The 15,298-nt window shown below is 38.6% G+C and overlaps 2 protein-coding genes across 3 annotated transcripts in view; one reads left to right on the forward strand and one right to left on the reverse strand.

Moving 5' to 3' along the window:
• Positions 1 to 12,745, reverse strand: oat (ornithine aminotransferase). 2 transcript variants are annotated; one of them, XM_004561189.6, is made up of 10 exons: positions 12,612 to 12,745; positions 5,914 to 6,148; positions 4,725 to 4,949; positions 4,544 to 4,639; positions 4,087 to 4,214; positions 3,716 to 3,838; positions 3,186 to 3,314; positions 2,941 to 3,054; positions 2,607 to 2,751; positions 1 to 1,011 (listed from the first exon to the last, which is right to left on the reverse strand). In XM_004561189.6, the coding sequence occupies exons 2-10, from the start codon at positions 6,122 to 6,124 to the stop codon at positions 851 to 853; spliced, it is 1,332 nt and encodes a 443-aa protein (XP_004561246.2). In that variant the 5' UTR covers positions 6,125 to 6,148; positions 12,612 to 12,745; the 3' UTR covers positions 1 to 850. The 2 variants fall into 2 exon arrangements, with proteins under 2 accessions (XP_004561246.2, XP_076743697.1); XM_076887582.1 differs by lacking the exon at positions 12,612 to 12,745 and adding an exon at positions 9,682 to 9,792.
• The window catches only part of lhpp (phospholysine phosphohistidine inorganic pyrophosphate phosphatase), a 22,890-nt gene continuing 20,206 nt past the window's right edge, over positions 12,615 to 15,298 (forward strand). The window contains exons 1-7 of the mRNA XM_004561191.5: positions 12,615 to 12,750; positions 12,938 to 12,971; positions 13,117 to 13,236; positions 13,364 to 13,551; positions 14,099 to 14,252; positions 14,357 to 14,420; positions 14,525 to 14,617. Coding sequence (XP_004561248.3) covers positions 12,735 to 12,750; positions 12,938 to 12,971; positions 13,117 to 13,236; positions 13,364 to 13,551; positions 14,099 to 14,252; positions 14,357 to 14,420; positions 14,525 to 14,617 — 669 coding nt within the window. The 5' untranslated portion in view covers positions 12,615 to 12,734. The remainder of the gene's footprint in view (positions 12,751 to 12,937; positions 12,972 to 13,116; positions 13,237 to 13,363; positions 13,552 to 14,098; positions 14,253 to 14,356; positions 14,421 to 14,524; positions 14,618 to 15,298) is intronic.

The raw sequence follows: 15,298 nt of genomic DNA on the forward strand, positions 1-15,298 counted from the left end.
TAATTTGAGAATAATTTATTTAGAGCGAAACAGATGCAACAACATAAAGTAACATTGTAAGATGACAATCTATACATACTGTAGAAATGTAAAACATGAATACAGTAAACTCTTAACTCCATGCCAAACAAAGCTAGCAGCATAAGCCTTCCAAAGATTCAACAGTCCTTAAACAATATGATGTTATATAAATCAAAATACCAAATCCTTCAGTATGAAGTGTAAATTATTACAATCATGTGGGGTCGTTTCTTCCAGCAATGCACAATCATTTGTATCCTTGTTAATAATTTAGCTTTTGTTTTTGATTTTTAAAAATGTGCTTTTAAGGACGTGGGATTTAAAACTTTTATAAATGTATTGACTTCTAAAGCTCCTTAAGATAGTTTTCATGGAATGAAACAGCAATTATGTCTTTAGTCTAATTAAAAAAATGAGTAACAGCAGACTAATAAATTTGTTGTTCACTTACACAAGATAGTGTTCATTCAGCCTTGTGAAGGCTTATTAAAACGAAAATCTTTTGTAACTTTTGACCTTTTTCTTTTTAAAATTAAAATTTTAAAAAGAAAACTCATCCTTTACTCCATTTACCGAGAGTCTAAAAGCAAATATTACTACAAACACTGTTCTAACAATTGCACTCTTTCCTGAGGCTGTCTAGTTTGTCTGTTCAGTGTCAGTGTCCTCAATGACGCAAACACTAAATACACAGTACTTTTATACTGTATTTCTACAGCAATGCCCAGCCCGGAAATACTGATTCTGGAAAAAAAGAAAAAAACTAGCTACTTGACCGATCACAACTTAAGCTAGTAGTCTGAAGGATGTCAGTGTGATGTTCAGTTATTTAGAAAGACATGATGGTTCTTTGGATGATATCAATGCATTCCTCTAGCTCGTCCTCTTTGATGATGAGGGGAGGAGCCAGGCGGATGATGTCACCGTGGGTGGGTTTTGCCAGCAGACCATTGTCACGAAGACGCAAGCACACTCTCCACGCATCGTAGTCTGGGGGAAATTGTTTTAATATAAGTTACACTAATATATCGTTTATACTCATTAAAACAGTGGTTCTCAAGCTTTTCACAATGAGTACCACCATAAAATATATGGCTCTTGAAGTACCACCCTTATGACCAACATTAAAGTACAATAGTATTATTTAACACCACATACAGTTTACACAGACAATTTTATTTCTTATATAAATGTTATTTTAACTGTCATTTCAATGTCAAAGTCAGTGATCACCGTCGGCCTCTCTCAGTTTTTATGATCACTGTTCATTTTAAAGCATTATGATGTAACTACAGCCCAGCCCATGCAGCAGTATATTAATGACTAACCTTATATTGCAGGTTTTCTCCCGATTGAAGTTTGGTCTGTTTACAGCATCCTGTCATGCGATTACATTTGTCCCTACCATCAGAAACTCTCACATTAACTTTTATCGAGTGGAAAAAACTTAGCGTTCATCCTCCAGCTTCACTGTGTTTATATTATGCTAACTTAGCTGTGTAGCTAGCCACCACCCAGCACATCATTATATACCAGCTATCCCAACTTCAGTAACCCTACAAACGCTACTGCTGTTTAGTTTTCTGTCTTCATTTATGTCGGAAGTGATAGCAGAGCTGTACGTTTTAATTTTTGCTGTGGCAAATAAGCTACCAGATTTTTGGCTTCACAACCCTCCTTCATGGTTCCTGCATGTCGAATCTCAGTTTGCTCTTTGTGGCATTTCAGCCGATGACACGAAATACTATCATGTGTTGGCCTCACTGGATCGGCTGTGTGATGACCCTCCTCCGGGATCCAACCACCCAAGGGAAATACACTGCTCTCAAGGCGCTGCTGCTGCGGCACTACTCCCTCTCCGATGCAGAGAAACTCCTCTCTCTCTCGGGCTTGGGTGAAGGTACCGCTCTCGAGCTCATGGAGAGCACGCTGTCCTTGCTAGGAATGGTGCTCTCCAGACTCACGTCTTCCTCCAACAGTTACAGGTACGAGCTGGCCTCACCAACTCCCCGCTGCTGGCTGCGAATGATTACTGCTCACTTGCAGAAGAAATAGATCGCATTCTCCTGGCTACCAGGAGCTTCGGCATCCAGCACCGATTCTTCTGGGGGTCTCTGACTCATCGATGCTGGCTGGGATTGAGGCACCGCGGCATCACTGAGAAAGGGCGTGACAGCACCATGCCGCCTTTGCAGTTTTAAGACCCAGGGAAACGAGCCCGCCAGCGCTCTGTAGCAGCAGTCGCGGCTGCTACAGAGCGCTGGCGGGCTCATTTCCCTGGCTGCTCTACATAGAGGACTCATGCTCGGGGAGACATTTCCTGGCCTACTCTGGCTCCCAGAAGAGCCTCTGGAACCTCAACAATGCTATGTTATTTAATCTTTAAAAAAAGATCCCCACGTACCACCAGAGAGAGCCCAAGTACACGTACCACAGTTTGAGAACCACTGCATTAAAACATGATGGCAACACTCAAGCCTTGATAATCTGATAATAAAAGTAGACGACCGTCGATTAGCTTTGTAATCTGATTTCACTGACTAAAATATTTCATGTTAGCTATCAAGAAACGATCACTACTATACCTTTGGTCTCTTTGATGACGACTGCATTGAGGAGGCCTTTTCCTCTCACTGTTGTCACTATGTCTTTGGGCAGCTTGTTGAGCTGAGCCCGCAGCTTTTCCCCCATCCTCTGGGCATTATCTGCCAGCTTCTCCTCCTCTATCACCTACAAATAAGAGCAGCAAGAGTGGAAAACAAACAGGTTGATTATTCTTCTGCTACTGTCAACTTTATTATGCATTTTAAATTTTATGTTCATTTTATTTAATCTGTTTACTCAATAAGGAAAAAAAACTTTTGCTGACTTGTTTTACGTATGCCAATAAGTGAATGTAAAGTGCATTTTAACACTGACCTCTAGCGCAGCAATAGCTACCCGACAGCCCACCGGGTTACCTCCAAATGTGGAGCCGTGCTCACCAGGTTTGATGGTCAGCATTATCTCATCATCACACAGTACAGCAGATACCTAGTGCAGACAAAAACAGATCAGGTTAAGCAAAGGTGAAAAGTTCTGAGTCTACTTTGTCTCACAAATCTTGAACTCCGAGTATTCATAACGTGTAACGAAGCGTGATTGAACCAAAGTAAAATGCTTACTGGGTAAACTCCTCCAGAAAGAGCTTTGCCTAGAATGACCATATCCGGACGAACGTCTTCGTGGTCCACAGCCAGCCGTCGGCCAGTACGTGCCAAGCCTGTCTGCACCTCATCAGCAATCCACAACACCTGAAAAAAGCGTGGAATGTAAATGGACATCTTGTTGTCAAACTTAGAAAAAACAAAGATTGATTAAAGATTTTGTTGACATGCCTTTATTTATGCTATTGGTACATAAACAGACCACTAAGTCATTACACAGCTGTTTCCAGAAAAGTCAAAACACTTCTCTTTCAGCTTTTATCAACCACCTAAGAATTAACTACCTCTACTAAATGCCCGCTCTTTGATGTTGACATTCATATGCTTGAAACCATAAAACAGCATGAAGCAAGCTTCAGGAAATATGCGAAATATACTTGTTTTTATAACAAACACTAGACTCTAGTTCAGTTTGAAGGGAAACATTTGTTTCCATATCAACCTGTAGGTAATTACAACACTTATTTTCCTTTCTGCGCAGGACTTACATTGTATTTTGTGCAAAGTTCCCTGACTTTAGTCAGGTAGCCCTGGTCGGGCACCACCACACCAGCTTCCCCTTGGATGGGTTCCATCATGAAAGCTGCAACATTTTGGTCTTGAAGGGCTTTCTGGAGAGGCGGACAAAAAAAAAGAAAATAAAAAGACAAGTATATGATAATTCTGTCAATAAATAAACAGTACTTCAGTCAGTTATTCACCTGTTATGTTAAAAAAAGGTCTGCATTCACAAAAATAGCTAAATTCAATGTGTAATTTCTACCCTATATGTACACAGATGGTCAGAGTCTCATAGACTATATTATCCACTTAGCATGAAACTAACTGTACAGAAAATCTTGTGCATGAAAACCTGTACCTCTAGTGCAGGTATGTCGTTGAATGGGACCAGTTCAAATCCTGGCATATAGGGGCCGAAACCTTCGTAGCTACTGGGATCAGTGGAGCTGGAGATGGCTGCCATGGTGCGGCCCCAGAAGTTTCCCTCTAATCAAGAAGAGTAAAGAAGATGGTGTGTTTATCATATTATTGTTGTTTGGGGGGAGGGGGATCATATTTTTTTGAACAAAGAACATCTGAAAGATACAATTTCTAAGAAGTAACTTGCTTGGTTTAGCTCACTGGTCTCCTAATCCCGTAATAGTGGAGGTTATTGTGCCTGCCAAGTCAAGAAATGGGTCATCTTACCTTATTAAAGTAAACGTTAGTAACGTTTGGTCTATTTCTTACAGAATGATGCGTAAGGTGAAAAAAAATGGACACACTCACGAAAAGTGAAGTCAATTTCAATGAAAAAAAAAAAAAAACCAACTTACCTGCAAAAATGATTTTTGCCTTGTTTTTGGGAATCCCCTTTACATTGTAGGCCCACTTGCGTGCGAGCTTGCAGGCAGTCTCACCACCCTCAACACCTGTTGCATTACAAAATATTAGAGTCAACAAATCTACTCACAATGACCTTCAAAGATAGCTAGCGCAGTCAGGATTAGATGTTACCTGTATTCATTGGCAAAACTTTATCATAGCCAAACATGTTGGTGATATACTCCGCATAGGCTCCCAGCACATCATTATAGAACGCTCTGGAAGTCAAGGTGAGCTTCGATGCTTGGGAGGTGAGTGCAGCTATGATCTTGGGATGGCAGTGGCCCTGGTTTACAGCACTGTATGCACTGAGGAAGTCAAAGTACCGGTTGCCCCCCACATCCCACACATAGATGCCTGGGAGGAAGGGGAAAAAAACAGATGGACATGTCAGGGTTAAGTGGTTTGGAGACAAAGTTAGAGAAGCAAGGTTGATATGGTTTGGACATGTGCAGAGGAGGAAGAGTGGGCAAATGACCTTAAAGATGGAGCTATCAGGCAAGAGGAAAAGTGGATGATTGCAGAGAAAGTTTATGGATGGCATAGAGTAAGATGGAGGCAGGTGATCTGCCATGTAGACACCTAAAGAGAGACGCTGAAAGAAGTAATAATGGTCAAGAAGAAAAGCAAGTTCTCCAGAAAAACTACAGTGAAACCACAAACCTGTTATATTAATTATAGTGTTAGCTTTAATAGTCATAGATCACTGTGGAGAAGTCCTGGACCACACCTAAACTCAAGGAATGAACCGGTTTTATGTCTACACATAACAGACAACTTTAAATTGTATGTTGAGGCACTTTGTTAGTAGAAGTCTGTTGCATAAATATATGTGTTCCCATTTCTTTAGTTGAAACAATGAACAATTTAAAAGATAGTCTGACAGGCATAAAATTGTACTTTTGCAACAACAATACAATTTCCAAAGAGCAATGTGTTGAAATCTGACTAGTTTCATTTTCAAAGACCTCAAATACACTGCCAATGTAGTAAAACCACACTTGGATAGAAAGAACAGACCTCAACACTGTTGAAGCACTGTGGGATCATCTTGACAGAGAACAGAACAAAAGACAGCCAACAGCCAAAGAACAGCTTTGACTGTCCTTCAAGAAGCCTGGAGAACTATTCTTGACGACTATGCCAAGAAATGATGAGAAAGCTTAACTAAGAGAGGCTGTGTTAAAGAGTAAAGGTGGTCATACCAAATATTGACTTCTAAGCTCATAATTGTATCAAGATATAAAGTAACGAGGGGTGGCTCAATACTTTTGCACAGTTCTGTATTGTATTAATTTTAATAGTCATATGCCAAACGTACCTTCTCCTCTCTCCAGGGCCACAGGAAGGGGATGGTAGTTGTGCGCTCCATGCTTGCCTTCACGAGCGTAGATTTCCTCAGAAGTCAACGAGCGCTCAACCCTCTTTTTGGAGGCGGCAGTTGAGACGGGGCGCGTCCCAGAATGGATGCCATAACGGAGAGCAGGTGCGGTATGGATCGCACGGCTCAGCTGGAGAAACATTCCCTTCATTTGTTTTTATGCTGTGTGACACGTCTGCAAGTTTAAGCACAAACAACAGTTGTACATATCTGAAACATTTTCAAATTGGAGATACAACGGACAAACAAAAATGTGTAACAGAAAAAAAACAACCTTCCAAACAGCACCTAAACTGTATAATTGAACCTATAAATAAAATATACCTAAGAATTAAAGACGGTGGAGAAAATGATAATGTCAATGACTGAAATTCATTCCCATGAAGACGTTTGTCAGAGTTGGTATAAACAGAAGTTAAAATGACTCATAGGGAAGGGCATTCACAACAAAATAAGATGACGTCATTGACTTTCTGTGGAATTGTTATTGACAACAGGATTGGAGCCTCTTTAGTGCCCAACATTGAGAGAGCATATTGGGTGCTCGCCCTGAAACCCCTCAATGAAACTTTCCTAGGAGCATTCCCGGTCAAGTTCTTAAGCCACAGAGAGAAAGAATAGGTCCTTAACAAAACTTGGCAGATGAGCGCTGGTTTAGCTCACTGGGTTAAACAGACAGCCTGGGTTTGAATCTACCTGAAGGTCATTCCACAGGCCTCTTACATGGGACTTTCAAGATATAAAACATGTTGCAACAGTTTGATTTGGCAGCGTTTTTATACCGGACAGCCTTCCTGATGAAACCCCAAGGAATACATGTTTCAAAATAAGTATTACCTCATTCAGTAATGTAGTTATACAAATTTCAGATTGTGAGCGAAAAACGACTTAATGCATCTCAGGCCTTTGCAGAAGCCGTTGAAAGGTTGACCTTAACAGTTATCCATAAAATACCCACAACCACAATAACAATGACTGTGAGCATTTTATGGATTGTGGGTTGTTGCTGTTTATCGTCCATCTGGCACTTACTCAAAGCTTCTATCCAATTTCTTCGACTTTATAATGTTATTAATGATCGGTTCAAATAAATTAATTAGCTTTGGTGATTTTAACATGATTGTAGACACTGAAAACAACAGCCTGGATAATCCATTAGACCCAACTGGCTTCTCTCAAAATGACTCATCTTTTTAATTATACTCTTGATCTTGTCCTGACAACAAACTGATAATTTAACAGGTTTTCCTCAGAATCCTTCTGCATCGGACCACTTTTTGATGACATTTAAATTTACTATTATGTATTACACAGCACTGGGGAACAGATTTCATTACAGCTGATGTCCTTTTGAAAGCGCAGTAACTAAGTTTAAGGCAGTAATTCCTCCAGTGGTATATTCTGCCAAGACAATCCAGAGGAGCTAACTAAATTTTACTCCCACAGAAGTCAATTACTTTGCTACTAGAGTTAAATCCTCACTGTGTACAACACTGGATACTGTGGCTTTTCTGACAAATAAAGCTACAAATCTTAACTCGTACTTAACTCACAAATGCGCTCCTTAAAGCAGATAACTTGGAAGCTGGAGAGGAAATAGTGTTGCACTTGTTTAGAAGATCTTTATATAGCAAGGAAAATTGTTGTATTTCTCTTTCTGAAAAAACAGCTTTGGATAAAGCTAGGACATCTTGTGACGTATCACTCAAAGAAATGGGACCAACTCCAGGTTTCTTTTCAAAAATGTAGAAAGGCGGACCAAGTAAAACTGCTGAAATTTAGACACGCTGTCTCTCCTCGCCTAGCAAATTAATTACTACTACTACTACTTATTCCTGCGTCTTTTAGGATCTTACAAAGCTTCAAACAACGTATCGACTATTAAATTAGTCGTCAACGATTTTGATAGTCGACGTAATCGTGACTAGTCGACTAACCGTGGCAGCCCTACCATCAACATGCAAAAATTCTCAAGATTCTACCATTGATTAATAGGAGAACCTTCAGCTATCAGGCCCCTCTAATCTGGAAACAACTTCCGGATTGGATTTGGGAGAGAGACACCCTCTCTACTTTTAAGACCAGACTTAAAACATAGATCTTAAAACTTATGGATCAGGTGAACCTGAACCATCTCTGCTTCAAGTGCTTGCTGACAAAGGGGATTGTCTAAGGGTTGGGGTTTTGAGGTGACCGTTTTTGTGATCTGATACTATATAAAAAAAAACTGAATTGAATTTATAACTACTGCGAATATACTCCAAGTCAAGTAACTTTAAACAAGTTGTGAATGTTGTTTTTAATTCAGATGAATATTCCTTTTAAAACCCCATACAAACTTCAAGATTAATTACAGTTACATTGGTTAGTTGGCTAACTCACCTGAGTCTATTTGGCAGTGCCAAACAAAGTGTACTTTGATATTTGTTTTAGGGAGAATTGAGCAGACAGCTTCAGTTGAGTTGAGATAGGAAATAGATGACTTATTCACAGGGGCCAGTGCATATTGGTAATCCAACATCCCAATAACCAAAGTTTACAGATTTACAGATGCTTTAATTCTAAATAGAGACCTTAATTATAAAACAGGCAGGAGCTGGGAAGATTCTCAGTCTTTCTGTGGTATTTTTGGAGTGCTTTTGTACCATGTTTGTACTATTTTTTGTCTGTTTTAGTTTTCTCTCGTTTTTTGGGTAAATATTACTGCTAAATTGTCGTGTCTGTTACACATTACTGCTATTCATCATTTTATATATTTTAGGGCAATTTAATATACAGCATTACAACATATTTTACAAGGATGTGTTTGAAACATACGTGTTTGTTAAATGGCCTTCATTTTTATCACAAACATGCAAAATGATCTTTCCATTTTTTCCCCACCACTTGATATGAAGAACTTTATGAGATAATTAAATTAAAGTAACTAAATTTTAAAACCAACTGCACTAGTTGTAATATGCTAAAAGAGCAACAATTGTCTCTGAGATATATCAGAACAGAAAAGACCCCACGTAATATGACATAAAAACACCAGGATTTTTTACCTTAAGTACAGTGTTGAATCAACTGAGTTTAAATATATAATAGTGGTAGATTTTAATGACACATTTGTATTATGTTGGCAAAGTGTAATGAGGCTAGTCACATGAACTAGCCAGCTAGCTAGCTAATTAGCTAACTGCTGTTTGCTAGCTAAGGTTAAAATTACTTTTGGTTAAAGGGATACTGCTTAATAATAATGTTTTTACATGGCCTTGGTCTTCTCTCAGCCTCAGATAATCACAGATAGACGAAATGTCATAATTTTCTACAGTAAAAATATAACTAATAAGATAAAATAAAGATTTAATCACCATTTCTATCAAACAATGCTATCCAAATTAACTGTAGTTATCACTGCGAGGTAAAAGGGCCTCAACTAGAATTAACACAAATATCCAAATACATGAGATGGAATTTCACCCATTACTCACTACGCTGAGAAACAGTATCTTAAATGCTAATATAATATGATATAGTAAGCATAATATGCATTTTATGTTTGCAGTGAGCTTTGCACGATAACAAGGTCGAGGATAGAATCTAACTGCTCATTAACTTGTTTTCTTACATAAATTCAATACAACAAGTACATCTATTAATTAACTCAATGGCACATGTGTAAACATTTAAAATCAATAAAAGCAGAAGAAACTACTCACTTACAGGTCAAGAACAATTGACAGCACAACAGCCAAAGTTGTGACCCTCCCCACACCTTTCCCTTGCCTGGAATTTCAGATTCACCCAAAACAACTTTAGTTTCAGCCCATTTTGTCCTTTCATAATAAAAGTCCTTAATATTTCACTGTGCTATGGATACAATGGCGCACAGAAGTACATTCAAGCAGTTTACTGCAGATTTTAAGAACTTTTTATTGTTATTCATTAAGAAATAGATTTGGTTTTTCTAAATAAAATGATTATGGTATCTTTCAACAAAATATGGGGATTTAAATAAAACACTACATAAAAACTCCATAAGGTAGCTAAAAATAGCTAATTCCACAAATTTGTGGGAAAAAAGATCTTTATTCATTTAGTGTTAGTGTAATTTTCTTTTCAGTGGAAGGACTTCGGGGTCTTGTTCATGAGTAAGGGGAGATCAGCAGAGGATTGGTGCAGCGTCAGCAGTCATGCAGATGCTGTTGTCTAATTGAAAGAGCCTGTTAATGCATAAAAGGAACAGTTTGATGGCAGCAAAACAAAACCTTAAGCAAGTTGTTCTAAGAAGGCATTGGTAAAGAATAAAGTTAAAGTAAATGCTTTGGGGTAGTGAAGTGAAACCACGACCTAATAAAAAACTGTGGGAAAAATGAGCTAACTTACAAGCAGTCAGACTTTCTTGTAATTTTTAATGTGGCCTTGACATACTTCAGGCTTTCTTTGGATACTGTAACTAGCCCTTCTCAAAGGAATGTTTTCTTGCTCGTTAAGCAACTTAACACTGATCTGTGAATCGCTCAAACATAAGGCACCTAACTAAAAGGATGAACCTTTGTGTCTGTTGAATCTACACGTAACAAAGAACCAATTTTTGAAAATATCTTTCCACACTTTATTACCAGCAGCATGTCAGGAAAAGAAAAAAAAAATCATAATTTGTTCCCATTTTTAGTTAAATCTACAAACATTTACAAAAAATAACAATGTAGCAGCTTGACATGCACAAAATGGTATTGATAAGACACCCAAAGAACTATTGCTATGGTTTGCAGGTTATTCTTGAAACTGTGGAGGATCTGTCATGGTTTTAGGCATCATATCAGCCAGTGGTTTTGGGGATGTCGGCACAGCAGCTTCATTTTTTAGAAAAAAAACACAATGGAACACTATTAGTCATGAATTGGCCTCCCCATAGCCCGGTTCTCAATTTTACTGAAGCAGGTAGGGATCGTCATCTTGACAGAGAACAGACCAAAGGCAGCCAAAATCCAAAGTAGAACTTTTAAGAAGTCTCATAAAGTTCTCTTGAAAAACAACTCTTCTTCTTCTTTTGGCTGCTCCCTTTAAGAGTCTATCTCATCCTTATCTTTGAGTCTTCTTCTGTCACATCAACCATCTGCATGTCATTCTTTACTACTTCCAAGAATCTTCTCTGTAGTTTTATTTCTTCCATCCTCGTCTTTCCCTCTCTACTTTTAGGACTGCGTAAACGTGAAAATTTCTAACATATAATAATGAAGTTACATTTAAACATTTCAAAGGTTTTAAGTAAACAAGAAAAAATTTGAATAGTTACAAAAAGGTTACTGTAAATTCATGCCTGAGACTGTTTCAAAATAAAATGCAGCATCAGAGTTGGAACTTTAATAAGCTGATATACTCCAATGTGAAATTCCACAGACTGCATAGGTTTTACAGGCCTGCTGAACAATGCTTCCCTTTCAAAACCAGCACAATGTGTTGAATGTAAAACACTCCCATACTAAAGGCGGGTTAACAAAAAAGTAATCCCACAGCAGTATGGCAGCTGTTCTAGACTTTTCCACTGTTCATGAAAATAGGCTTTCTTGAATATAGGTGAGAAATACATGGTAAAACAAATCGCTCTGATGTGTCTCACATCATTGTGTTTATTAGGGCTTTTGTCTTTTCGCTGGAAAGTTGTTGTTGTTGTTTTTTAAGTTTTATTACAGTTAACTAAAACTACACATGTAATTTTAGTTTGACAACATAACTACGAAAATAAAATTCAGCAGAAAACAGTGTTATAAATACACCAACTTAACTATAAAAATAATATACAGGAAGTAACCTAAACAATACTCTTTGTTGGAATAACCATCATTTAATTTGCTTATTGAGAGTTGCAGTTCTTCGTGAGTTAGCCTGTAGTTTAATATCTATTGTAAACCTCTTTAATATCTTATCACGGAAAAATATCTCCTTATTTATTATATCCCTAGCTCTATTACTAAGAAGACAAACTAGATAATGTTATTGCAATAACTCTGGAATGCTATAAGCCACCTTCTGAGGGAAATCTATTATTACCTAAGTCAATATGATTAAACTAACAAGAGTGTAGACAGCAGCTTTAGCATGTACAGCACAGAATAAACACTGTAAATTGGAAGGTTTAACGTAATGACACTGCACGTGTCCCTGCTGATGTGCCGCAGACAGCATTAAAGCTCCTTTTAGGTGAGCCATGATAGGCTGTCGTGGGAGCTGCCTCCGGGATACACCCACCAGCCCCAGCAGGCTAAATAAAGATGGGCAGTTAAGAGTTCTTTCAGATTATGTATATTTATATTTATATCTCAGTTCTCCAAAACAATCCCGGATTATACAAACCTGTATCGTGGCCCTGAGACATGAGCTGCAGCGATATGTAGTTTAAAATGATCGAGTGGTTAAATGTGATGCTTATCAGCGATTCAGTATGAATTAACACAGGTTCCTTATCTTATCTCGTCCCCCTTTAAAACGCATCTAAATTGCTGCAGAGACACAGGTGCTTTGTTTCCTTTATGTAATACCGGATAGCAGAGGAACATGAGCAACTTCCGGATGCCAAATTTCCATCCCTAAATTATTTAAGAAAAAAATTCAAAAAGAGGAAGGAAAAATAAAAGGAAGTCAGACAGTACCAGAAGAAAGCCGAGCGTGGTCAAATCTCTCTTTCCAAGTCGATGATGCTTGTCCTTTATAGACACAACAGCTGGTAGCTCTTCTGTTTTGTGCAGTGGGAAGGCAGTGTCGTGGCTCTTTCAATGCGACTGCGTCACGGTGAGATGGGGTACGCCTACATGTTGCAATTCACGCAGTAATTGCATAATTTAAAAGACAGCAAGTATTATATCACTGAAATAAAAATGTATTTTTTCATTCTGTTTAGGTATTTTTATTAATTCATGAATAAATAAATTACTTCTTTGAAATTAATTTCTAAGTTTATTTTTAATGTTCCGTCCAGAATTTATTGAAAGCACTTCGTCTGGGATCCAATGGTGAGTCTAATTATACTTAAAGATGTACATTTAAAAAATACTGTTTTGTATGTTTTCGATAAACACATTAAACTTCACACGTGCTTTGCCACATGCCGCTTTATATTACACGCATGCGTACTAATCACTTCGGCATGGCGGACAGTGGCTGGCCGGGCTGTGCTAAGAGTTTAAAAGGTGTCATTTTGGACCTGTGTGGAGTTTTATATGACAGCGGGGAGGGCGACGGAGTTGCAATTCCTGGCTCGATCGAAGCTGTGAAAAAGTGAGTGAAAATTTTACGTAGAAATTTGATTAGCTTTACGTCTTCAGTTTGAATAGCTGTCAAAGTCCGTCACTCAGACTTAATGATGTATGTGACCACCTGCTTTGCCCTCCTGACCTATTGAAAGGCTCAAGGAATCCGACCTGCAGCTGCGATTCTGCACCAATGAGACCCAGGCCACCAGAGAGAAGTTTGTAGCCAAGCTTCGAAGATTGGACTTTGACATCTCTGTATCTGAAGTCTTCCCTCCTGCGCCTGCAGCCATAGCTGTTCTCAAAGAAAGAGGTTTACGTCCTCACTTGCTGGTGCATGATGGTAAGATTCATATTTGAGCATCTAAAGTTTTCAGACCACTTTTTCGTTGATTGTGTTCTAAGAGTGCACTTGGAATAAATGCACATTAAAAGCCCTGGTATAATATATGTGAGGAGTACATAAAGGGTTTTTTTCTGTTACATTCTGGTGTTAAATTATAAACTGACTCATTTAATCTCAAGTCATCTTGAGTGTTCTGCTGGACCACGTCTAACTTGGCTATTGAATGGAACTTAAATTGTCTCATAAGTAAAACAAGACTTATGTGTCTTATAATATGATTTACTTGGTAAAGTCTCCCCTTTTGCAGCATAAGACATTACTTATTCTTACAAATACCTGGCATGAATCCATATACAGTATATAAATTATATTTGATGTATGAAACTAAAATTTCACAATAATCATTATGTCCATCGTGCCCAAATTTTAAATCATAAAATATTCAGACTAATCAAAGCGGGTTGAGCTGAAAATTATCTAATAATTTAATGATTTTAGAAGATGCAATAACCCATTTATGACTGACTTTGCTCCTTCTCTGCAGGACTTCTCCCGGAGTTTGACGGTGTTGACAAAACCAACCCAAACTGTGTGATTGTAGGAGATGCAGCTGAAAAGTTTTCCTATCAGAACTTGAACGAGGCTTTCAGGGTCCTCATAGGCCTGGAAAAGCCGGTGCTTTTCTCCCTGGGCCAGGGGTAATTAAATATTACTAGCCAACCGACATTACTCTATTGCTTATTCCAAGTAACCCATCATTATATAATGAAATGTATTTATTGATGTTAATCTTTCTTCATAGGCGATACTACAAGGAGACGGACGGTTTAAAATTAGATGTTGGTGTTTACATGAAAGCTCTGGAGGTAAAATAGGTGCACCGATATTTTGATATATTTTTTTTTAGAGTTCAGTGGAAATAAATAAGTTATTTTTAATGTTGGCTTTTTTGTGTTTTTGTTCTTTTTAGTATGCCTGTGATTTAAAGGCAGAAGTAATTGGAAAACCTTCCCCGACATTCTTCCGGAGTGTTCTCAATGATATGGGCCTTAAACCACATGAGGTATGCAGCAATACATGGCCCTGCATGTGCACAGAGCACAAGTTAGGATGGAAAAGTTTACTGTCAGTTGTGCAATAAAGACCAGCTGCCTTTATGGTAAATGGTAAATGGCCTGTATTTATATAGCGCTTTACTAGTCCCTAAGGACCCCAAAGCGCTTTACATATCCAGTCATCCACCCACACATTCACACACTGGTGATGGCAAGCTACATTCAGCCACAGCCACCCTGGGGCGCACTGACAGAGGCGAGGCTGCCGGACACTGGCGCCACCGGGCCCTCTGACCACCACCAGTAGGCAACGGGTGAGGTGTCTTGCCCAAGGACACAACGACCGAGACTGTCCAAGCCGGGGCTCGAACCGGCAACCTTCCGATTACAAGGCGAACTCCCAACTCTTGAGCCACGATCGCCTTTAGTTCTTGTTTTGCAGGTTTGCTTTGTTGAGCTTGTTCCTCTGTGCTCTGACGCTCCTGTTCCAGTTTTTCCAACAAATTCTGAACCAATGACACAGTGTTTTCTTTCTAGTTTTGCATCTGTAGTCTACCACAATAGATTGCACTTTAGTCACATATAGCTAACTTTACAAACTTTCAGCTTTAATTTTTTTATTTTCTTTTTTAAAAATAATAATCCTGTCATCCTGTAATTTAGTTGTTTTCTACAGTCTTTCAGGCCTC

This window comes from Maylandia zebra, linkage group LG8 (assembly GCF_041146795.1).
Source record: "Maylandia zebra isolate NMK-2024a linkage group LG8, Mzebra_GT3a, whole genome shotgun sequence".
Lineage (NCBI taxonomy): Eukaryota > Metazoa > Chordata > Actinopteri > Cichliformes > Cichlidae > Maylandia > Maylandia zebra.

Coding starts and splice junctions, on each gene's coding strand:
- oat (XM_004561189.6), bottom strand. CDS start 6,124: ATGAAGGGAATGTTTCTCCAGCTGAGCCGTGCGATCCATACCGCACCT. Junction 4,950..5,913: donor GGCCCTGGAGAGAGGAGAAG/GTACGTTTGGCA, acceptor CCTTCCTCCCAG/GCATCTATGTGTGGGATGTG. Junction 4,640..4,724: donor AGTTTTGCCAATGAATACAG/GTAACATCTAAT, acceptor GTAATGCAACAG/GTGTTGAGGGTGGTGAGACT.